The sequence below is a fragment of the Cyphomyrmex costatus genome, unplaced genomic scaffold (assembly GCF_001594065.2).
Source record: "Cyphomyrmex costatus isolate MS0001 unplaced genomic scaffold, Ccosl1.0 scaffold583, whole genome shotgun sequence".
Taxonomy (NCBI): Eukaryota; Metazoa; Arthropoda; class Insecta; order Hymenoptera; family Formicidae; genus Cyphomyrmex; species Cyphomyrmex costatus.
In genome coordinates, this window is record NW_017280008.1 from 47,089 (window position 1) to 72,941 (window position 25,853).

The 25,853-nt window shown below is 35.6% G+C and overlaps 1 protein-coding gene across 1 annotated transcript in view; it reads right to left on the minus strand.

The window, feature by feature from the left end:
* The window catches only part of LOC108779348 (zinc finger protein 608), a 188,538-nt gene that overhangs the window by 10,312 nt on the left and 152,373 nt on the right, over positions 1-25,853 (minus strand). Inside the window, 1 exon segment of the mRNA XM_018546744.1 lies at positions 12,655-12,778. Coding sequence (XP_018402246.1) covers positions 12,655-12,778 — 124 coding nt within the window.

Below are 25,853 nucleotides of genomic sequence, written 5' to 3' on the forward strand. Positions count from 1 at the left end.
TATATATATATATATAATATATGTATGTGAAAATTAAGCTCGTATTATTATGCAACACGATATACTAATGTAAATCAATGGTATTGCGAGAATTTTTCCTCCATTTCTCGCGATAATGTTTATGCCTCTGAACAGCATAAGTTAATTATTTAAAAATTGTGTTTATGCTTTCAAGCAATCATGACTGTATAATGTAATTATAAACACGTCAATGGAAAGAGATCTTGTTTGCTATTGGAAATTTTCGTGTTGTTTTAAAGTTGAAACTGACGAAATAGCCCCGCTCTACCTTATAGTAGAAAAAACAGTTTATTATAAATAAATAAAAAAATATGTTTCAAACACACGGAGTCTTTTTCATTAAAAAAAAATATTAAAATTTTTTTTGTGTCAAGAAAGTTTAAAGTCAGTAGTAAAATTTTGGACGGTTAAAGTTGTTTACAAAGAAAAAGATTCCTTTTATTAAAATCTTAAAACCAATGTTTTTAGAAAGATAGAATTTAAATTTAAAATTCTAAAAAATGTTCATGTTCGATAAACTTTGATTCCTAATTTTTAAGGATAAAAAAACAACTCCCTGAAAATTCCAGGTTTTTCCAGGTACTAAATAGCTTTACTATATCTATACTTATGTGTGTGTGCGCGCACTCATTCTTTTGTCTAATTACTTTGTTAAGAAAAAGCAAAATAGGAAAAATGATAGAGACATGAATAAAAATCAAAATCATGTGATGTCTTTCCGTGTTTCGCAATATTTTGTTTTACATCTTACATCTCATGATACTGTCTCACATAATAATAGCTATTAAACGAGTTCATCTTCAAGTTTCACATTTGGCCTGTCGCGGTCGACTGTTCCTAGAGTTAATAGAATTTTCAGCGACACAGCAAACGAATAATCGCACGGTTCGTCACGAAGAGATTGTGGTCGCGACAGCTGCTCGTGAAGTCACATCCAAGCATTATTACAATATTTATCCGTTGCTCGTTTGCTGCAAAGAGACACAGGCGTTGCCGTCGTCGACTTGGGTTTCCTCTTCCTAAAAGTCGGCGGACGATAAAGGAGCTCTTTTCCGAAACGGGAGATTTGCGGTCGAAGGAAACATGGAGGAGGGAGGGACTGCACGAGACGAGGAAGAAAAGCCTTCGTAGCCGCACCATAAAACAACGAGGTAATCTATTCTCAAGCGATATCGTCGCAACTGCGATATTTCGATGTTGAGGAAAGCTCTCTTGAATTCATGTCATCATAACAGCTGTCACGTGAAATCACGTCCGGTGTTAGCCGTCCTCTGAATGACGACAATCGCGGTCGTTGCTAAAACGAGAGATTGGCTTTCGGTACGGCACGGATTACTCCTCCTACTGAAAACTCGTCACGAAAGTCTCTTGCGGTACTCGAGCGAGGCAGGTGTCTCGTTCATCAATGTACCGAGGGAAGCATTAAACTTTGAGAGAGAGCGTGCACATTTCACGTCAAACCCGATTTTGACGGATTAGCATTTTAGTGAAGAAAAATCGTCGACAAGCACTGTTTGACAAATGCAAATAGATAAAAGAAACGTCAGAGTACTTTTTCTACATATTGTTTACAGCATCTGCTCGCCGCTTAATCGCCAGATTACAAACACGATCGTTTTTTTAGTGTGGTAATCGTTTTATCAGATGAATATTTTAACTCAAAATTTAACTAAAAATAAAATTTAAGTAAAACAAAATTTAATTCAATACTGGATATTTTCAAGTAATACGGAATATTTATAAATTTTATTTTAAATATTTTAAAAATAATACTATAGAAATCTCTCTCTCTCTATCTCTCTCTATATATAATACACACACACACACACACACACACACACACACACACACACACACACACACACACACATATATACATATATGTATGTATGCATGCATGTCTAATTAATTGTAAATGCGTGCGTGTGTGAATGTGTAATGTATGGAAGGGATTGGAAGGGATTAATAGTTGCGATGCGGTCAGATGATACACTGACGATATCGCGCGCTCGATAAAGTTCGCAAAGCAGAACGAAGCGGAACGAAGCGATGCAGCTGCCAGGCGAAACATGAAATCACGGGGCAGCGTTATTTGTCCTCGCCGAATGGTGGTTGCCTGTGGCGCCCGGAGACAACATCAACTGAGATCAGTCTGGAAATAAGTGGATTTTCTTTCGGCTTCAGAGAGCTCGCAGTCGCGACGGCGGAGGTCTTTCAGAAACGAGATGTATTCAAGATCTTTAGATGGAAGAAGTGGAAAAAGATACGCATCACAGAATCGCGTCTTTTCTTCCCGATGTCTTCCGACATTCGACTTACTGTATAAAATTCTTTAACAATGTATGTCGATATCAGTTGTGCCGTATGATCCAATAAACATGAAGTAATATCGAATTGCTGCATAAATGACGACTATTTTATTGTTATGAGATCAAAGGTAGATTTTCAAATAGAATACTTATTTGAATTAATATAGTATAGTTTTTATTATATAAGTGTATTCTTTTCTATGACTGCATTTTATCTTTTTATGAGATTAAATATGTCGGACTTGTAAATGACTTTTGTTTTCAAATAAAAAAGTTCTCGAGGTATTTGATTAGATTACTGGCCTACATTTCGTTACTTACTCGTCAAAAAAGAAAATGTTTCCTGAACGGAACAGTCACAGGAGATGAGAAATGGGTCTCTTATGACAATGTAACACAAAAAGGCTCATGACAGTATCTAAATGAAGAATTACTACTGACACCAAAAACAGAACTACAAAAACATCATATTATGTTAAATTTATCTTTAAAGATGTAATCTATTATAAATTTTTTAAACTGAACAAGACAATTGTCGCTAATCATTATTGCTCATAATTAGAGAAATTAAAAGAGGTACTGTCAGAAAAATATCTGATCAATAGGAAGGTAATAATTCCATCACAATGATGTCAGATTCCATGTAGCAATCTACTTAATAATTAAAGTTTAATTGGGAAATTCTTAACCATCTTTCACATTCTTCGGGCATAATTCCTGACTATCATCTATTTCATTCGTTATAGAATCATCTTAATGGAAAAAAATTGAGTAATATAGATGTCATTTCTCCGTGACATTTTTATTTCAAATCGGGATATTTTACAAGTCGAACGTACTTAACTATAAAAAGATAGAATATGTAGAAAATAATTGAAAATACTCATTGATTCAAATAAATATTATATCCAAAAATTTAACTTTTATTGCGTAACAATAGAAACAGCTATTATTTATGCAACTCAATACACAGAGAGAGAGAGAGAGAGAGAGAGAGAGAGAGAGAGAGAGAGAGAGAGAGAGAGAGAAAGAGAGAAGCACACATAATATCTTGATTTTATAATCTGTCATCTTTTCTTAAATGCAAATTTACTTAATATATTAAAGAATTTTGATAAATTAAACTTCGAATAAATAAAACTGTAAATAGAAAATATCAAGAAAAGGTTAAAGTTCACAAATGTATTTTTATGATAATATTTATCACCCAATTTTTAATATTTTTTTACACAAGCAAATATATACTCCAAATTCATAAAGAGCCTGCAACTGAGAAAGAGCGATATCTAGTAGATGAGATAGGAAGAGCAGATTTGTAAAAGGAGGAGAAGACCTAAGAAGGAACAAGAGCAGGATTCCGTCGAGGTGAAGCGAGAGATGTTCCAAAGATCGATAACAAGCTGTATAACTCTAGCTTACTTCCCTCCATAGGAGAGACTTCTCTCTTTCTCTCTCTCCTCACTTCTCACTTCTCTCATCCTTCCCATCCCGTCTCCTGCTCCATGCCCGCCCCGTCGCGTCTCTGACAAGCATCCTTTCATCAACGTCTCTGTGATCCAACTAAACTACCCTGACATCGACAAAACCAGGTCCGATGGGAGATAGACGCCTTTACGATATACACCTCGCTCACGGTGGTACCTATAATTGTATTAGTGGCTCGTTCATGTAGTCTTCTCACAATCTCGCGTAATGCTTTTCTGTTGGACAAGATGTCCAGAATGTGCATGAGATATTACACGAATCAAATCTTTAATGCATATAAATACTTGAATAACTGTTTTATCCTACTATATTTAACGTCCAAATACAGAAGTAAAATAATTAGTTTCAAAATTAAATTGTGAAGATTATATTTTCGTATTAAATAGTTCAATAAGAAATAAAGCGATTTTCAATTTTTATTCTTTTTTTAATTTCTTCATCAAAATGCTTAAACAAATTTAGAATAAAAGATTAATATTAAAATGTATATAAATTAGAATAAAAATAAAATATTAAATCGATATATTAAAAAATATTAAATATAGTATATAAAATTAAAATTAGATAAAATAAAAATTGGATGAAACGATCTTTTCTCGATTTAAGAGAAGAGATTATGTACACAGTGCGGACGCTACACGCAACGAAAATGTGCATTATCACGATACGAGTTATTGGCGGTTTAGTACTTCTGTCGGCCGATCGCCAGTCATTAGTTACACGCGCACGCACGCATAATTACACATTTGCGCATATGACATTTATTGCTGGAGATTAACCTGTTAGCTTCGCGGAATTATTAATGCGCCGCGTTTATAAAGCGGGAGATGCAAATCGAGGCCGATCGAGGAGGGCGAGCGACGCGGTACGGCGCGGCGCCGCGCGAGTCGTTGTCGCGCACGCGTGCAATCTGCAAATATAACTCGTTTGACTTTGTTTGCTTATCCACGCGTGTCGAATGCCTTACATAATTACCGAGGACGCGTGGCTCGCGTACACGCGAAAGAAATCGCCCGTCTTCTTAATCGCTCGCTTCCCAGGAAAATTTCTCAAGAGGGGATCTTAATGTGCCTATTATGAGCGGATCGACGACGTGTCGTCTCGTTAGCGCGATAAAACACGAGATATGGATCTCACTACAAAGAAGGGTTGCGAATTGACAAATTTAATTTGCATTTGACATACCATGGAAATACATGGCTGTCGCGAAATTATTGAATGCCACTGAAGTCGCTTTAATCAATATGAAATCGATTTTTCCTCAACGAAAATATCAGGGGGAATACTTATTCCTCTTTAATTAAAGACTGATGATAAAAGCTTCTGGTGAATTAAGCTTTAAGAGCAAAGGTGAACAATGAAATCTTGTTTTTCCCGTTTAATTATACAAATGTACGTTTCTATAAAGTAAAAGTGTAAATATTTTTCTCAAAGATTCCGAGATTTCCAGTAGCGCGCCATTCATATATTATTAAGATTTTCCCGTCACGCGACTATTACATTTATAAACATGATCACGGATTGGAGGTGAGAAGTCTCGAAGGAACGGAAGTGGAAGGCAGAGCGGATAAATTTGCTATAAAGTAAAGCGGCGCGAAGAGGCAGCAGCCACGAAACCAGAACAGACGTGCTCGAGATTCTGCCGATGTTTTATTTCTCTCGCCGATATAACACGCTGATAGAGGTCTCTCTCTCTCTCTCTCTCTCTCTCTCTCTCTCTCTCTCTCTCTCTCTCTCTCTCTCTCTCTCCCCTCTTTCATCTTTTTCTTGTGTCTCGCCGGGAGTCAAAGATGGAACCGGCCAAAGAGTAAAGAGAAGAGAAATAACAAGGAGATGAAAAGAGGTAGAAGAAGACGAAGCGAGCTGAACGAGAGATAGAGAGAGAAAAAGGGGTGAAGGGCGATTGAAGAGTTATGGGGATGCGAGAGGAGAGGAGTGGAGGGCGGAAAAGGACGAGAGGTGAAAGGATGTAGCAGCAGGATATCAGCAGCGAACGACGAAAGTAATAAAACTTGGATGGATGGCAGGCTCGGACAGATTGGTCGACCATTCAATTGGGAATTCGACGAATTTATGGACTTCCTAATCTGCCATTATGAACGGCCATTTAGAAATTCCCTTTCGCGTCTAGCTTCACCGCATCGTTTGTTCTTTCGATGGCGAATAAAGCAACAAAAAAAAAGCAATCTCACAGATGTTTCTGAGATTGTAATGATGCGTCAGCTCTCTCTCTCAAATGAAATATCACTCCAGAAAATATAACTTGATGTTGTTTAATGCGTTGCATGCTCTACAAACATTTCTTCTCGTTTATCTTTCGGTATAATCACCGTTAGAATTAATTTCTAATTAAAAATACCGGAAAAAAACTTTACCGGATTCGTGTATTATTCATCTATTTGTTTCCTCTTGCGTTTTTTAAATTAAAAACAACAAAAATAGCTTGTTAAAAATAACTGTTAAAAGCGTACACATAAATGCACGCTTCTTCTGATACTGTTATATATATATATATATATATATAAATATATATATATATATATATATACATATATATAAAAGGTATGTCAGTTTTTATCTACTTTGAGCTTAAGGCACTTACGTTTCAAGGCAGTCGTTTATTAAGTAGATTAAACTTTACATTAGAATTCTACGAATTACCGTCACGGCGGAGAGAGCACATTTTTCCCTTTAGAAAACTTTGAAAGTCCATTTCTCAGTTTTGACGTGGAAGCGTTTGGCTCCTTTCACATAATGGCCCTTCATTTATCCTTACTTCGCGAGGGGATCCAACGGTGAAAAACAGCTACTCGATTCGACCGCCTTCGAGGGAACGATCATAAAATGGACCTTTGGTATCGTAGAGGAAAGAAGAGGGCGCAAGCATAAAGAACATACGAGAGAAGGATGGGAAGAAAAAGATGGAAAGGAAGAAAGAGAAAGAAAGAAGGAGAGAGAGAGAGAGAGAGAGAGAGAGAGAGAGAGAGAGAGAGACGAGGAAAAGACAAAGAGTGGAAGAGGGAAGAGCAGTCGGAGAGTCACGATGTAGTTTAACCCGACGACAACCACGACCGCAGCATATAATACCTGTCTGACAAGCTACCTTACCCGTGTTGCATCGGCCGGGCATGTATGTACATATATATATAGGCGCGTGTGTACGTACTGGCCGATTATGTGTGCGGGACACGCGCTTTTGTGTGCACGCGGAGCTTACCGCACGGCATGCACAGGCGTATGCGGTTGCGTGTGCCCGCGTTGCACGCTCGAGTGTGTGGTTCGAGAATTCGAGGATTCGGGTAAAACTAATTGTAGGCCTGTCGGAAACGGTTGGCAGGATCTTGCGTTATCGCATGCGAACAGACCTTCATCGATTTCATTCCATGGACATATAATTATATTCTTATAATTTTGCGGATACATCTTGTGCGTCACATTTCATACATTATTTTATGTAGCTTTTTGATGTTACAAAAAGGAGCTTTGTACGACGAAGACAATTGAATTTCACATGTTATTTCGCTAAAGAATGAGCGATAATTCTGGAGTATCCTACACGTTTGAATATCTCGATACTATAAAATTTATTTGTATTCATGAGCATGTATTATGCGCAGCCGTCACGTTTTGTCACGAATGTAAAAGAAGGTATGACGAGAACGAGCGAAGTGTTCGCGTGTATTCGTGTGGCGTGCGGCTTTCTTTATAATTTCCGCAGATCGCTTTAATCGTATTACGAAGAAATCGTTGGAGCATACGACGAATAGAACTCAGGAGGCTTTCCCAGGAGGAACGATCTATTAGCGAAATTGGTATTAATTACACTAGCTCGCGGTAAAATTAATTATTCTGTTGAAGAGCGTCTCCCGGCACTTTTGTTTTAATTTCATTCTACGTACATCAGTTTTTTTTTATCTCGCGTGCGAGTCAAGTCGCGGCGCATTATTATATCGTATTGTTATATCGCGACTCATTATTATACAGTGAATGATAAGAAAGAAAAAGCATTAATAAACTTTCAGGCTAGTGTAGTGGCCGTAGAAAAAAAGTTTCGATCGAAATACGTTACCAGGCGAAATATCTTTGGCATGTATATATGTATATATATATATATTATCAATTTTAATAAATTTTTAACAGGAAAGATAAAATAAGCTTTAACATAAAAGATAAAATAAGCTTCTCGTTAACAGCGTTATGTATTTTTAATAAATTATAGGAGATTTAAATTAGTTGATGTTTTTTGATCAAAATGACACGGTAAATTTTTAAATGTAATCATCAATCAAATCAAATTTCAATATTTATATAAATTTACAGAATTCAGTAAAGGTTACTGAAGTAAATTCAAAACGCGTTATTAATTTTCCTAGAATGACATTTCCTTTCTAATATATTAACACTAACTATAGTAGTAAAGTCGCCTAATTTATTAAAAACGTTCCATACTTTTTCATTAAAGCATGAAATAACGAAGAAATATGTCCATTAGGGCTTTTCACATACATACACACACGCATCGGAATATTCTTGAATATTTAAATATTTTCTCTATCAACACTCTATGTTATTACATTATTCCACACGTCGCACGCAACCAGCCAGTGCGTTTCGCAGCTGGCGAGTTAGCGAGTCAGCTTAGCGACGCGTATGAATTGTAAAACAATGGTGAATGTTACGGAACGAATGTTAACAAGCATGAAAGCTTAAAGCCGGATAAATTAATCTGCATTACTTCGTACAAACGTGATCGTTATCGAGTTACCGCTACTTTAACTGTCGAAATGGTCTTAATAAGCTTGCGGGTGATCCAATTACGTAGTTTATCCGCGTTTGTTCTAATCACACTCATTACTCGTGAAAATACACCGGTGCGGCATGATAGTGCAATATTTTGGTGTAACGTTGCGCTAAATTATCTGGACAAGCGAAAATCATGAATTCTTTCGCGCGCGATCACGTTTTGTAATAAAAATTCTTTTTAAATATAAAATAAAATAAAAAATATTTAGAATATTTCTCAAAAATAATATTTCACAAATAAATAAATTGTAATTATACAAATAAAATACAAAGTGTGGCAATTTTGTATGCATTACAATTACACGATCGCGGTTGATTAATCTCGGCAAACGAAATAATGATGTCGGGATTGCAACACGCTTTTATTTACCCGACTTTTCCGGCTGGCAGAATATCGGGCGAATATTTATAACCCCGAATCGTTCGAGCAGCAACAAGATCGATCGAGTGCTATTCCTATTACATCGGTGCTCTCCGAATGTTTACCCGGGGCAAACGATTGATTGATCATCGGAGCTAGTTATTTTCAATCGACACGGGACGATATGACTTTTATTCCATCGATAACCACAACGTGATTATTATTTATTCGCGCGATTCTATGAAAATGGCTGTAACAACTAAATCATATGTCGATTCCGTCAATCATTATTTGTTAACTCCGGCTAATGGAATTAATGAAATCCGAAGATCAGAATCTCAATCATAATTCGTAAAAGTAAATCGAGTTTCGATGAAAGCCTGCTCGAAGTTAATCCACGAACAAGAAGTTTTATTTTATTTTGGCTCTCGACTGCTACCAACTTCGAAAACTGTTCTGCTAGTAATTAGCTTTCCATTTAATCTTCACGATAATGTCAACTCATCTCATATTTACCAAGGAATACATTATTCATGTCTCCATTATTAAGCTCTTTATTCAACCATTTGTCTGTAACGTTTATCATATGAACGCATGCAAGTCAATGTTTCGAAATATACAAAAATAATAAAGACACCAGAAAATATTCCGAGCAATGTTTGACACTTGATATGTTACAAATATCTCTCTATTTGACAGGTTTTCCAAGACTTCAATCATAAGTCAAATTGATCGCAGGAGCAGTAATCATGCTATATCTATTGCTCTTTACTTTCTTTTTTAATAATAATATTTGTATTATTAACCATTCTAAGACATAAATAATTTTATAGTAAAAAAGTAAGTTAATATTCCATTTCTATTAATGGGCGTGTATTCTTGCTGGAAAATGCCCATTAATAGAAATAACATAATAAATCATCCTTGTTTAACGTTGGCAAACAATAAGAATATAATAAAGTATAATATAATGAGATTCATTGTATTACACTGTATCCTTGCTGGAAAACTTCCAATATATAGAGACACTTTAATCTCAATTCAATTGTTAGACAAATATATATACACACTTGTACAGTAGGTTGCCAAAATATTAAGGACAATGCGATTTTTCTGTTATTTTTGTTTGCAAGTACTTTTTGGTGAAAATATGGTTTATTAATAAATATGGAAATTTATTTTTATGTTGTTTTACTACATTTATAATGAAAAAGTATCATATTCAAATAGAAAATATTTTTTCATACAAACAATGTGTACAAATTAATTAATTAAACAAATACTAAATTCTTTTTAAGACCGTACAATTGATAAACAATAAACAAATAAGAAGAAGAAAGCCAATAACGGTCAAAGCTAGATCACAAATGCTTATTAAAATGATGTGTGAATTTTATATACTGCTTATGTAGTTACCCAAATCACGTGTCGAAATTTTTTCAGACTTACAACGCAACACTAAACAACTACCGCAGTAATATCACTTTTAGTTAAATTGTGTATCACTTTTAGTTAATTAATTAATATTTTATCACACCGCCCTTCGCCGCAATAAAGGCTCTTTGATGCGATATGGTATGCTATCAATGCATGATTTTAAATTTTCTCTTAATTCAGAAGAGTGCAATACTTGTACCAGTTTCTCAAAAAGTTGGTGCTTAGTTGTTATGACAAATGATGATCGACAGTCAATATTTTGAAAACTGAATGTCATTGTCAGTATTGTCAGCCTTTAGAACTTACAAATAACCAGAATGGGCATTAAAAACAAAAATACTTCACGGAATTTCATTAAGAAGTACTTGCAAACTTAAAATGAATAGAAAAATCGTACTGTCTCTAATATTTTGGCAATCTACTGTAAATATTGTAAAAAATAAAATGTAAATTTTAACTTAAATACGTATAGTGGATTTTCAGAGATATGCAAAATATTAAAATTAACACAAAAATGTTAATTTTAACATTTTTGCATAGGTATCTTAGAAAGTCCACTATATGTATTTAAGTTAAAACTAACATTTTATTTTTGACAGTGTTTAATATGCACACACATACACACGCAAACTCTTTTTAATTCTTAACATTTACGTAATTTTGAAAATTCAAAGTAGTCATATGTACAGGATATCTGTACATTCAATTACAATTCATCAAATATTATATTACTAAATACGGGAAATAACAGTTAATGCAAAAATTTTATATGACCAGGAAATGTAACGAGGCAAGTAATTTCTGCTAATGAACGTTGCAAAATTATTATCTTGTTCAGTTGAACGTATAATGAAATAAATGCTTTATATTCATTGCAAGAAAGTGGCGTCTCCGTATAATCCTTTCTCGCGCAATTATTGCTCGTTATTATAGCGTAAGGAAAATCGCGACGCGAGTGGGGGATCTTGTTTCCTGTGCTGCTTCTCATTTATACGCATCGCTAACGGTGAACATCATTTTGTATAACAACTCTAACGATGCTCAATATTATTTAATATTCCGGGAAAACAAGTGGGCGGTGGACGTGCTGATTTTACGTTGAACGATAGAAGATGCGATCGTATATAACTCCCTTACAACGGTGATTTCCATAATAATAACGCAGACTCTGTATGTGGTGCCATTAGTGTTATTACTGTTATTCAGCGAATTGCAGAAATTCAATAAATCAATAAGCAGTGTGTATAACTTTATCCGAAGAGCCTGGAGCAATAACAGGGTAAATTTGATGGGAGCAAATTTGGCAAGCGAATACTGGGAATGTGCATGAATCATTAATGGTTCAAATGCAAATTCTTCGTATTTTACCAACGTCCGTTAACGCTAACAGTTAAATCCTTCGCAATCCTAACTTAACAAATCAATTTAAAATGGATAGATTGTTAATTTAACATTCGAACAGTTTGAAAAAAGCGGTCACGCGTATATTCTTCCAATTACTATACATATATTATATTACTAGAAGAAAAATTAGGTAAATTGCATAATTATATGAATCGCAATTTGTGTAAAAATACATTTCTTTGATGAGAAAAAAAAAAAATTTTCGTCGAACAAAATAACAAGATCAGTCGGTTTATAATTTATTCAAGAATATCATTAAATAATTGTAGCTGGATGGAAATAGAAATATCATCCCTGTTATACTCTTTTTAGATATCAAACAGAATTGATTGTAATTAAATTTTCTGCATTCGACTGACTCTTGCATGAAAAACACATGATTCGTAATTGCATGTAAATTATCATTTAAAATTAATATTATTTCATTTATCTCTAATTGCGGATCCATTAACTGCGATATGACAATTACATTAAAAGAAGACCAACAATATGTAGAAATGAATATAAAACCAATAGGTAGAAATTTATATATATATATATAGAGAGAGAGAGAGAGAGAGAGAGAGAGAGAGAGAGAATCAATTTATGTAAAAATACGTTTTTCCGATAAAAAGAGAGGATGTCGTTTTATCGATTAATTATAATTGTCAATTAAGAGAGTATTAAAAATCAATGCTTCGTTCGTTAAATCAGTGCTATCATTCTAGGATTAATTTCGCTGCCTAATCCTCTGTAACTAAGAGGGAGCTAAGGAGGTAACAAGAAGGTCGGAGGTCCAAGGTGACGGAGTCCGCCAAGGCAAATGGGCGAATTAAGCTGTAACGAGGTTCTTACCTCCTTCGGTCTCGTGCCAAACGATGCCCTCGAGGGTGACGGAGGTACCGGGCTCGCAGGGCCCCAAACACTCCGGTTCCGTAATGGTCCCCACGCTGGTCCCAACGCACACGTCGGACATGTCCTGCAACACAAAGTTCGACGAACGGTGAGCCGCGACGTAGTCATGTGTCACATGTATGACAGGATCAATAAGTATGGCATTCGTCAAACAAATGTTTCACCCGCGTGAAACAAAGCCGCGTGAAATAATTTAAAATATGAAAATATTGTACCACATGGTGGAAAGAACCCACCATGATATGCACGCACGTAATGATTTTGCTAAAATATAAAAATGTACAATAACTAGATATAGATTTGAAAATAATTTTGTTACAGCATCAAATTAATTATTATAATTATTAGAACGCCTCCCAAGCTGGTTGCTAGAATGTCAAAATCTTTTATAATACATTACTGTCGCGTTCTGGACAACATACGCGAGCGCGACCGCTTCACTTCCCTTTCGAGAATCCCTTTCTGTCAATGTCTTTATCTTATGCGCACATCCTTTCTTTGGGATTCCGTGTTCATCACTCAAAGTCCTTTCGAGAATCAAGAGAATAAAGGGCATGAGAAAAAAAAAACAGAGAAAGAGAGTTCCTTCTTAATTAAATTTATTTAGATCTATCTAGACATTTTCTATTTTTTCTATTTTTATTATTCTTAGGAGTGGCCGGGCCTTGCGGGGACCGTCGCAAACCTTCGCCGAGCGCGTGAGTATTCGCACGGGTGCGACGCACAAAGGCGGAGGCGGAAGGGTGCGCGACGTCCCGCCGCGCCGTCCACGAGAGGCTCGTTGTGAGCTGGTTGGGTGGCGTCTGCGTCGACGGTTCGGGGGTCGGTTCCCCGAATATCGAAGGGTCAAAGTCCCCGGACGATTTTAATTGTTTTAGCAGGCGTCTCGCCTGGAGATTACAGCCTCCTTGCTGAGAGCTGCGCGGCTCGCCCTGCGGGGGACTCGTGGAAATGCATATTTTTAATTTGGAAAAGAAAGAAAAGGAAAAGAGAGAGAAAAAATGTCTCAGAACTGAGTGCGAGAATGTAAGGGTGGGACAAGGGGTTCAACGGCACCAGCTCAATATAAACGCTGAGTCCTGGGGGAGATGGAAGATGGGCTCGATGGCATCAGCTTGATGTGGGCGCTGAGTCCTTGGATACTGAGTGATAGGGAGAGAGATGTTGCACTCGATCCTAAAGACTCTTATAACAAATATCCGACCGCGGAGAAAAGAAAGAAGAAAAAAGTTTCAGGAGGAAATTACTACATTTAATGAGATTCTTTTAATTATTAGTACAACTTTGTGAAAACGCGGAATCGCATCAAGAAGGACGGTCGCAAAGAGCAAAATCATTCACTCCATGTAAACTTGTTAGTTTAATATATAAGTAATAACTATTTTAACATTTTTTGGCCACGATTAAAAAACTAATTTCTCCCTGATGATGTATTTATTTTAAAAAGTATTTTAATGACAACAAGGAGGACGGGAGGTGCTGCTGTATACGTTAACTCTGTAATGTAAACGTAGGAGACAGACAATGTATACTGTTCGTAATTAGATTGAGATAGTCTTGTATGTCCAGGGACTTGTCATTCTAACTACGAAGCGGTTCCCGTGACGCCCGGGGACCTGCATTCTAACTACGACACTAGAATGGATCAAGAGCGATAGCATGACTGAGCGATGAGGATGCTAACTAACGATCCGTTAGATCCATAAACTCTCATGGCGAATGCATGAAATTAATGTCTAATAAACGCTTGTTTCGAGAGACCGCTCGAATATTTTCGCGACTCCGTTGCCACGTACATTTAATTCAATTCATTCACTCACAGTTATGTCACGCGACATAAAATCCGACGCGTATGTGGTATCTTTCGACGTGAAAATATATATTTTTCAGTCCATACATTTACGCTGTATTCTGGCTGGTTGTAATACACAGTGCATGACCGTTTCGCGCCGACATGACATTGCATGACGATTTCGACAAGGTGTTAACGAGTCATCGTACGATATACCTCTCGGGCTTTTCAAAAATATCGGGTCGGGCAGTCGCACGAAATACCGGCGTTGCTGTACGTAGCGACGAGAGAGAGTATCGCTTCGCCGTTCATTTCGGAAATCGATGTAATCCCGGTTGCTGGACGCGCGCGCGCGCGGGAAATGCATCCCGGGCCGGCGGCCGAGTAGCCTCGAGGCGCGACGAAACGCAGCCGAGGATATAAAAGCAATTGGAGGAGGCCCCAATTAACGTCGGTCGTACACTCTCGTCGTGTCGCCCACTCGCTGTTTATGGAAATATCGGCCGGCCGATATTTCGCCGAACTAGGGAAACGCACGGTCGGAAACGCGGTTCTGCCGTCGGCACGTTTACACCGGCTTGCAAATAGAAACGCGACCCGGCAAAAGCGCCGAGGTTGATTTTCGCGTAACGTTTCCGCACACACCTACCGTGTCGCGCCGCTGGAAATTGACGAACACGTCATTTCCCCGTACGGATATACAGCACACAATTCTGATTTACGCCCGCGGGACAGATCGTATTTTACAGGATCTCAACCGCGTGATAAAATTTCCTCTGCCCTCCCTCACAATTGTTTTATTGCAAATATTTTTATTCGCATTAAAATATGTTTGCCTCCTATTTTCACCAGCATTAAAAAGCATATTTATACTACGCAAGATAAATACGTCTTATTATCGCGATGCAACAATATAAATAAATTCATCCAGATATAACTCTTTTTATTGTTACCATTACTATCATTATCGATGGAGTACCGCTATTTTATATTTAGCGATTATTATTATACGCGCTGTTATTATTTACCGCTTTTATTATTATATGCCATACATTTTCATACATATAGCACGCACTTAAATATATAAATATGGCATAATATGGAAACGCAGCCGTGAGTAGGTTTGTTGCGGGTTTAAAAGCAATTAGCGAGATGTCTGCTGAATGAATGCGCTCCGCTGGTCGCGGTAATTTTCGCGGCTCGATGCAAACAAATTTCCATTTCGGAAAACAAAATCGCCGCGCGGTCGGGGCTTTGAGAGCAATTAGTGATGCCGCGCATAATTAACGCGCTAATTAGCAGCGCAATTTTGGGTAACGCAAGCGTAACTTTTTCGCGTGTCGGAGTATCGACACCGCGGCGTTGCTGCAAATTTTTCATTTATTCACCCTGCGGGATTTAAATGTCACCGATATACCCGTCGTTCGATATTAATATCTGTTTTCGCGGAACGGATTTTCAAACGACATACAAAGCCATATGTCCGCTCGATAAATCCGTTATAAATCCCCAGGAGCATTCTCGCTATAACACAATTCCTCGTAGGCATAAAATCGACAGTAGTATTCGATTACTTGAACCATCGGTCGGCTAGAAACAACGAAATTACTTATTTTATTTCCAATGTTATATTTAATGTATACCATCGAAAGTTATATCGATCCACGCGTGAATCGACCTTTAGATAGCTTCAATATCTACATGCATGCTGTATATTAATCCAGACGAATTTATCGGCGTTATCGCTTCGGCGGCGTTTCGCTGTGGAATAAAATTTGCGCCGGAAACGCGTTTACAGACGAGTTGGCTGAATGCGTCGAAACGCATTAATGTGGATAATCGAGAAGATGAGTGACAGCGTGCGCGAACGGATCTGCAGCATGCACGTACAAAATATTCGTGATTCGTTGCATTTCTCTTCATCTTTTTGATAAATTTGAAATGCACTTAACGGTAGAATGGAGTTGATTAACAATTTTTAAAGCTGAACACACACACACCCACACACACACATACACGAGACTTGTACTAAAACAAGAAATAACAGAGGAGAAGGTGGTATTATATGATATTTAGTGCAGGTAGGTAGATAGGTAGGTATAATGGCCCCTCTAATATTCCTGCTATTAGGTGGTTTTTATATTAAATTCTAGTGATTACTTATGAAATTATTTGCTCAGTAACTCGCCGTTAATATACCAATGTACACTAGCCAGCATTTATTATAATGCATTTTTACTTTCAAACATTTAAAAATATTTTAGCACTTAATTATCATACACACATACTTCCTCATTCTTCTTAAACTTGAGCGTATATGTGTACATTTGAATCTTGTTTGTTATTCAATATTTTATTTGGGAGTAACATTTCGAATTATACAAAGTTAAATATATACAATAATAGCATGACATTTTAAAATTAGTAATTTTATTAGTTTTTTTTTATAAATTAGTAATTTCAAATTAGTAATAAACAGTTGAGATCACAGCTTATGTAATAGATTTGATATTAAAATAAAAATTTTTTAATTTTTAATAAACAGACTATTAGGCCAGCAGTCCTTTATTTGATTTTTATCGAGTTGAGTCTTGTTCCATATAGTTATGTTAAAATAATTATTCCATAAATTGATTTACTATTTATCTACTGAGTATCTTCAAAATTCTTTGGAGTAGAATCTCAACTATTCTAAACAGTGAAAATTGTCAGTTTTGAAAATGAGCTCAATTTTTAAGAATGACAATTCACTTTAAAAGTTTTAGAGAATATGTTATACGTACTATAGATTTTTAGTATAGCCTATATACATTCAGTAATATTCTATTTTTTTGTTAATTTTGTAATCAAATACGTACTATTTATTTTTAAACGAGAGCAAGTTTTTTAAATCAATTTTTATAAAAAGTCATTTTATTATATAGTACTAATACATAATAGTAGTATACATAGTACTAACAAAAAAATACACAATATTAATACATAGTACCTGGTTCTCTTCAAATCATTATGCAATGTCGCTACATTTTTATAAATAATATCCTAAGTAATAAATGATTCATAACTTTGAGTCTTGAATCGACTGAACAATACTTTGCGCGCGCGCGACGAATAAAATTGTTAAATTTTAAACTTAAATACCAGTTATTAATACAAGCTTTTATGTAAAATGCAAAAAGAGAGAGAGAGAGTGCCAAAATCATCTCTTCCTCTAAAGTATTTCATTATCATTAGAAAATTAAAATCCTTTCTTTTTAATGAACTGTATTTTCAGGCTATATTCGTGCTTTCGTATTTTCGTTGAAAAAAAACTAACTCTAAATTGGTCGGGGGATTCATGATTGAAAGTAAGAGAGGCAATTTCGGAATATTCTACGACGAAAGGGTAAGGGCGGCAGATAGGTAGGTAGGTAGATAAAAGCACGGAGAAACGAGCACGCGGCCGTCTGTCGGGCCCGAGATTACAATGGTAGTTTGAAATGCAAATCGCGGAGTTTATGCTTGGTTTCCATAATTACAGAAGCGCGACGCGCGCGCGTTACCTCTCATAATATACAATGCACACGGACCGACGTAATCGTGGCATTGTTCTGGCGCGAAACTATTTTGCCATGTTACGACGACGACGACGACAGCGACGACAGCGACGATGATGACGATGACGACGACGACGACAAGTCGGCGATGCGGAAGGACAGCCGTGAAACACGAGATGCGACAGCTTGCGAGAGGAAGGAAATACATCGAAACATCACCAACGAGTTTGCTCAGTCTGTCATGACAATAAAGAGAAACGACATCGCGTCGTTATTCGACGGATATCAGAGAAAAAACCGCTGTCAAAGTTTCAATAATATAGAGATATCGATACCGTTTAGAAATGTCACAAACACATTTAACAATAAATAAGAGAACAATAAATAACGTAATCGTAATTTCATGATACGTTTGAAAGAAGTTATCATTAGAAATGTTATCATTAGGAATATTAAAAAGGTAAATAATCGCATTTTATTACTTGATGTTAGCACAATTTGTTACTAGAACATTTTTAATAGCTTTATTTAATCGCATTCCGAGTGAACACGATGCCAATTCATTTCAGCAATTGCCGTTTTAATCTCTGTTTCTCCTTCTGATTTAATAAGATTCCCGGCTGATCGTTAATTATTCCGCGTTTTTGCTCTAGTACCGTGGACTGCAACGAATAATTCTACGCACAAAACGAGAAATATTCAGAGTAGAATGTTGTCGCGAAACTCGTAAAGATTGTAGGGACGGCGTGCAACGCAATCGTGCAGAAAAATGGGAAGAAAACTAAAGCTTAAGCTGCCCCTAGACTCTTAATATTAATTTTTTTTGTACAATATTATTGATGCTTTTTTAAACAATTTAAAATAAACAATCTAGAGACTCAACGCAGACTCCAGAAAATTAATAACAATGTGCAACTTAAATATTAGGTAATATTGATCATCTAAGGGTTGCTAAGACTATTCCTTACAGTCCATATACTAGTATTAGAATAAAAACGTGGAATAATTATTAATCAGCCAGGAATCTTATTAAGTTAAACTTGATGAAATGGCACTCTAATCAGGAGTCTAAACAGTTAATGTTAAGTAGAAGAAGAAAAACAAATTGAAATAAGTACATTGCAAATCCAAATGTGCAAGGTGACTTTAATATATATGTATTATTTAGTTTTTTCTGTGTAAAAATGGTAACATACACACACACACACACACACACACACACACACACACACACACACACACACACACACACACACACACACACACACACACACACGTTTGAATATGTAAATTCATATTTGCATGCAATATAGTATGTTATTTTTTACACGCAAAATTAATCGTATAATATCGCATAACATATTATAGATATTGCAAGAAATGAAGTTACACATTTAAATATATAATACAGTTGTATAATTAGTTTCACATTGAAAACTAATTATATATATATATTACACTTTTTATATACTTAGAGATTTGCGATATAAACTATACAGAGATAAAACACGGTACACGTTTAGAATCTGATTATATAGAGGGTCTATAGAAATAAATGGAATATATAAATGTGTAGTTGAGACACTCATAAAAACTTGAAAAAAAAAACAATTAAGAATGATGGAACGAGCCACCACACAAAAGTAAGTGAATAAAACTGAGAAGTTAAAAGGACAGCTGGATACAGAGCGTGCGATATGCACTTTAGAGAGCTCTCATCAGCGCATGTGATTGTATATCGACATCACGCGCACTGGCGCGATCGAACAATTCTTTTTAACGTTTCGAGAGTTAAAATGGAATTCCCGCTCGTGCATTTCCCGAGAAAACGAAAAGCGCAATCGAGAATTTCTGGCGCGCTTTCGAGCACGTCAATGTTACACAGCATCGACCGATGCGGCCGTCGCTTTATACTCGTTGGCACCATTATCGCAGTAAAATTGACGGCTAGATGGATAGATATAATAAATTGCAACGGCAAAAATAATATAGCGCGGGAAAACGTTGTCCATTATTACAGTCACTTCAGTAAAATTGGCGGATAGATGGAGAAAAAAGCGGAATATTAGTTATCGCGCGTGATGGAATATATTGAATACAAATATCGAATAAAGAAACTACCGCTGTAAACTGGGAAATCGTTTACGAGAATGTCGTAGCGTCCGTTAAAACTACCAGCGGAACATTTAGAAACACGCCACTACAATATTTTCCCTATATGATACTTCGCTATTATTGTACATTTCCCGCTATAATAGTTTCTTCATTAAATTCCTTTAGGATTATCAATCATTCACGATGCAACTCACAATGTAGTAGCCACTATACTAGACAAAAGTCTGGTATCGAGTATAGCAATCAAGAAAATTGATGTTGGAACTTTTGAAGTGTACGTCGACTGCTAAAGATATAGCGTACAAGGTAAAGTATTACACGAGTATGTGTCTGTACACAAATACGCGTATGTCTATTACATGTCTCCGATAAAAAAGTGCGCTTTATATTTCTAGCACACTAATCGATTCATTATAATTTATTTCGAAATAAAGACACATGTTGACACGTTTGTCCAATTTGCACATACATTAATGTCTTTACACGAATATGTACTATATATTTATTATTTATCATCGATAAAAATGCACTTTATACTTTTAGCGTGTTAATAGATTATTTCGAAATAAAGATATATACTGACACGCTTGTTCAACTTGCTCGTACATTAATGTCTTTACATGAATATGTATACAGTAAATGTAAAAAGTATTCGTGTTTGTATATATACATATATATATATAAGCTTTTTTAAAACCCTTATGTTTTAAAAGTAAATATTAATTAACAATTTATTAATAAAGAATCAAATATTATATATAGTGTATTTTTCCAAATTATTTCACCTATAAAGAGATGTAATAATTAAAACATATTACCTTATAAATAAAAATAAAAAATTGTATTATTTGAATATAAAAAGTATTCGAACAGTTGAGAAATATAATAATCTTAAAGTCATAAATATGATTATATTTTCGTAAAACTTTATTTATATTAAAATAGAACATTGTCATATATCACAAATAAGTAATTAATATTTGCTTTCTAAAAAAAATTTTGTATAAAACAGATATCTCCCTTGTACAAATATCTTTCACACTCATTGTATAGCCGTTATACGGGTACACGGGCGATAAAAATGCGCTTTACACTTCTAACGCGCTAATCGATTCATTATAATTTATTTATTTCGAAATAAAGACACAGGCTGACACCGCTTGTACAACTTGTTCATACATTAACGTCTATCCGCGTGTTCGAATTGAGATAACCACTTATCTCAATCTGAGTTAAATCTCACCTGTAGTTAATGTCGCGTTTCGTAACAGACTTGGCGCGATCGTAAAATCAAGGGAAGGAGTAATCTAGAGACAGGAGGGTTAAGCGACACGTGGTATGTCTGTCTTTGTCGGTCGACAGCGATCGTTATCGCTGACGATAACCGCGCGCGGCTCTTCTCTTGGATCGTCTAGAATGCAATTTGCGGAGGAACAATCGCACGGATCGCCGGCAGTTGCGAAATGATAAAAGTGAGACGCACGTGCGTTCGCCTCGTGCTTGAACACCGGTTGCATTTGTGTGTATGCACTTGCATATTTTAGCATGTGGGTGGGTGGCTACGCTCATGTATACACACACGTGCGCGTGGTTGCTCAGTGCGAATAGTTGCGTTCATACACACTGGCGGATTCAGGCGGAGAGGGCTATGAAAGCCATGGGCTCTTCTTCTTTTTAAAAAATATTTATGCAAAGTATAATATTATATGTATTCTTTTAAGATTTCTGTGTGTGTGAAATGTTCTTAATCACAATTTTAATTCCAAAAATATTTTTTAATTTAAAAAATTCCTATATGAATATAAAAATATACATATTATAGATTGCATTATATTGTATTTTTTGTGTTAACATATAATTTTAAATAAAACGTTTTATGAATTATTTAATTATATTTAAATATTATTTTTTTAACGTCAATAATTTAATTATTCTTCCATAATATTTAACTTTAAAACAATGTTCGCTTGCTACGCCCCAATGACTCATAACAAATTTCTGGATTCGCCAATGTTCACACATACGTTTTAGTGTGTGGGAAGCTGCATTTACACACGTATACGTACACATATGCGTGCATTTTAGTGTACTGCTCGTTGTGCATTGTACACATGTGTACGAGACGAAAGAGGCGGTGAGGGCGAGTTGTAACTATTTTATGATCGGCTATAGAGGACCAGGTTTACTGCCGTTTCGAGCCTGCAGCGTCGATGGAAGAAACCGTCCGTGGCGAAGGGCAGAGAGAAGAGACCGGCGGATATAAGTAACTGACGGGGACGGGTACCGAGGAGGAAACGCGAAGGCGGAGACGGAGGGACAGACGCTTCGCGAGAGATGGTGAGAGTATACCCGGTGTATTATACTCGAGGAATACAAGTTCGTATAAACGCGACAGCGTGTAATATCAACCTCGTGTTTTACATTCTCTTTACGTTTTATTTACGACGAGCGACGCATGATCGTCGCTGTTATCGATCGACGCTGACGATGACGACGACTATGGTGGTGGTGATGATGATGGCGATAGTGATGGCAATTGCTATCCGGCGACGTCTGTCTGACGTGTATAAATATGATACCTATCTATCTAAAAGCGACTTTACGTCTCTTAAAAATAACCGATTAATCGGTGCGTATAATCGACAAAGCGGACAAGGTCATTTAGTAGTATTACGCTCTTCGTGAGAGCTTGCTGTCTCTAATGTTTTTATGATCGTCATAAGCGCGGGGATTCAGCATTAAACGTTAGTGACGATCTGAGATATCGTTATATAATCCTTTGATCTTTCCAGTTTTATGATATAACACACATTTTCATCTGTTTATAAACTTATAAAATATACACTTATAAAAAAAATATATAATATATACATATAAATATATGTATATAACTATATATAAATAATTTTATGAAATTAATATGTATTATCATAATTTTTAATAAAATATATATATTTTTTATTATATAAGAAATATATAAAGAATATATATACTTCTCTCCTATTTTTCTCCATGAAGTATATTCTACTTTAAGTGTAGAAGAAAGAAAAAATATTAATAATACATTTTGCTAAGTATTATGGATACTACATATATCAGATAATCAAGTTCTATCGTTCTTCTAGAATTACGTTTAATGTATGTTATGTGACGCGAAAGATCCAATAGATTATATTACAAGTGCTAGTAATGTGGAAAACAAAACACATTATAAAGTCTAATTATACACAGAAAATTGAAAAGGAGTCGCCATGACATTGTGCAAATTGACTTACAGAAATGAGTACTCCAATCGTAGTTATTCATGACTATGTATTTTCTGTATAAGTTTAAAATAAAGGCTATACCTTTTCTGAAAGCCTGGTATATTTTTTAGTTGTTCCAAGTTTAAAATAATTCATACAGCATGAAAAATTAAATACTTGTTTCCAAGTCAATTTTTGCAATGTTATTGTACCACTTTTTCAATTTTCTGTATATAAATAAACTCTATAGTTTTTTGTTTTCAATCTCACTATAGTATTACAATTTGTCAGATTATTCGCGTAATATAAATTAAATTTTATAGTTCTGGGAAAACGACAAAACTACCTTGGTTGCTTAATATAATTAACAAATCATGCTTAAGATATACCTATATACCTTACTTACACCAAATTTGATGTCAATACTTGGAAAATAGTTGGACACAAAAAAATAATTTTTAAACCTTTCTTCATGTAAAAGTTATTTTAACAAAATAATAACATATTGTAAAATTTTTAACACTCAATTTTTGTAACAACCTTTGAGAGTATAATGTTAACATCTTATGTATTTATATAAATATATATATTAATTTATTTTCTTCAAAATATAAAATCCTTTATAATATATTAATATAATAGCTTCTTTAAAAAATAATCTTAATTTTCTTAATAACAATTTCTAAAATATTGAATAGTACTTAAAAAACACCCTGTATATACAAAGATCCTTACCTTTCAGACTTCCTTTAGTTTCGGTCCATAACCTGGTTTCAAAAAGCCCTAAGTCGTAAAGAGGTTATGTGATATTATAATATCTGTCTTTAAACTGATTTTGCGCAATTTTTAGTCTTTAATCGTGAGACTTAAGCGAATTGAACAAAATCCAATTTTTACGGCCTAAAAGCATAAGTTCTTTGGCCGTTATATCGTCACTTACATCTTATTCTTATGGCCACTTAAAGCAAGGTTGTGGACCTAAACTTATGCGACCCATTGGTTTTTATCGTATTAGCCCCTATATTCACTGTAGATATCCAACACTTTTAAAGACAATCGAATAAATCCCTAATGGCTCGTTTCTTGTTGAGCTCGGCTATACCAAAGTTTTTTTGATTTAGCGCACACAATTTGACGTCGTTTTACTCTCTTCTATTTCACGAGATATTCCTTCGTCAGAGAAATATAATAGAGTTATCGGTTCGTTCATCCTTTAGATTGTCAGCGAAAACAAGCCGCATAGAAGACGCGTCGCCTGTAGCTAGTCGAGTATGGTGTCACGGGAACAGCTAGCAGCATTCCGATAGATAGTTCGAAGAGAAGGGCTTCGAAGAGAAATCTCGCCGTTGTGAGCTCTGCCTGTCCCCTAAGCCCAAGGGAGACAGCTTTACGAGGGTCCTGAGATGAACGTGAAGGGGAAACACGAGTCAATCCAGACCTTCCGTCCCTTACGATGAGAAGGTGGGAAAAAGAGAGGGAATTTTATCTCGCCTTGGGACCCTCTCTTTAGGCGTACGGTGAAATGGCACATGATATGATTATGTTATACGAAGAAATAAACGTGCGAACGCGCAACAGAACACAATAAGTAGAACACAATTGGTAAATCTTATATAGTTAAAAAAATGTTAGCATTTGTGAAAGAAAAAGAAAAATAGAAAACAGAAAGATACACAAAAAATCTATTACATTGAAAAAATATGGCAAACACAGATGTACATAGCAAGACAACGACAAAGTATGATTGTGGTTAAAGAGATATTCAAAAAAGGTAAAAAAAAATTTCCACCAAAATAAAAGAAATTGTAAAGGCCAAAATTAAAATAACGAGATAATGGAAGTCTTTGTGCATGTTTTCTTTAAAGAGATTCTTAAAGAGAGAGTGCGCGTTGAAGAGATGAGTGTTATTTATTTATGAGAACACTCGGAGAATTGGTTTCACAAATTTTTGTGTAACGATTATGTGTCAGGTAGAAAAAAAAGAGAGGAAACTGAAGGAACGCGGAAATGCTGCATCACGTATTTTCTAAGAGAGAAATAGAAAACACGTGAAAAGAGGACAAAAAAGGGAAAGAATAAGTGTAATGGAGCACATCGAAAGAAAGAATGAACGTGGGCTAAAAGAAACTAGAAAAGACGACAGACACGAAATAGAAGGGAGAATAAAAAAAAGAAGCGTGTAAATTTATTTATACAAAGAGAAGTGTCACTGCGGACACATGAGGTTAACGGGGAACGGAAATATGGGGTGTAAAGAAATTCTTGGATTATTCACTTGGGGAATGACGACCTCTTTCAAAGATTTTCACGAACACTGTGACGCGCTACTTATACGTTTATACTTTATACGTTTATACTTTTACATGTATACAGTCGTATCACGCATGGCTTCGTACGTTTCAAATCGCCCAATCGTTCGTGATTACATATGTACTCTGTTACATATCAAAG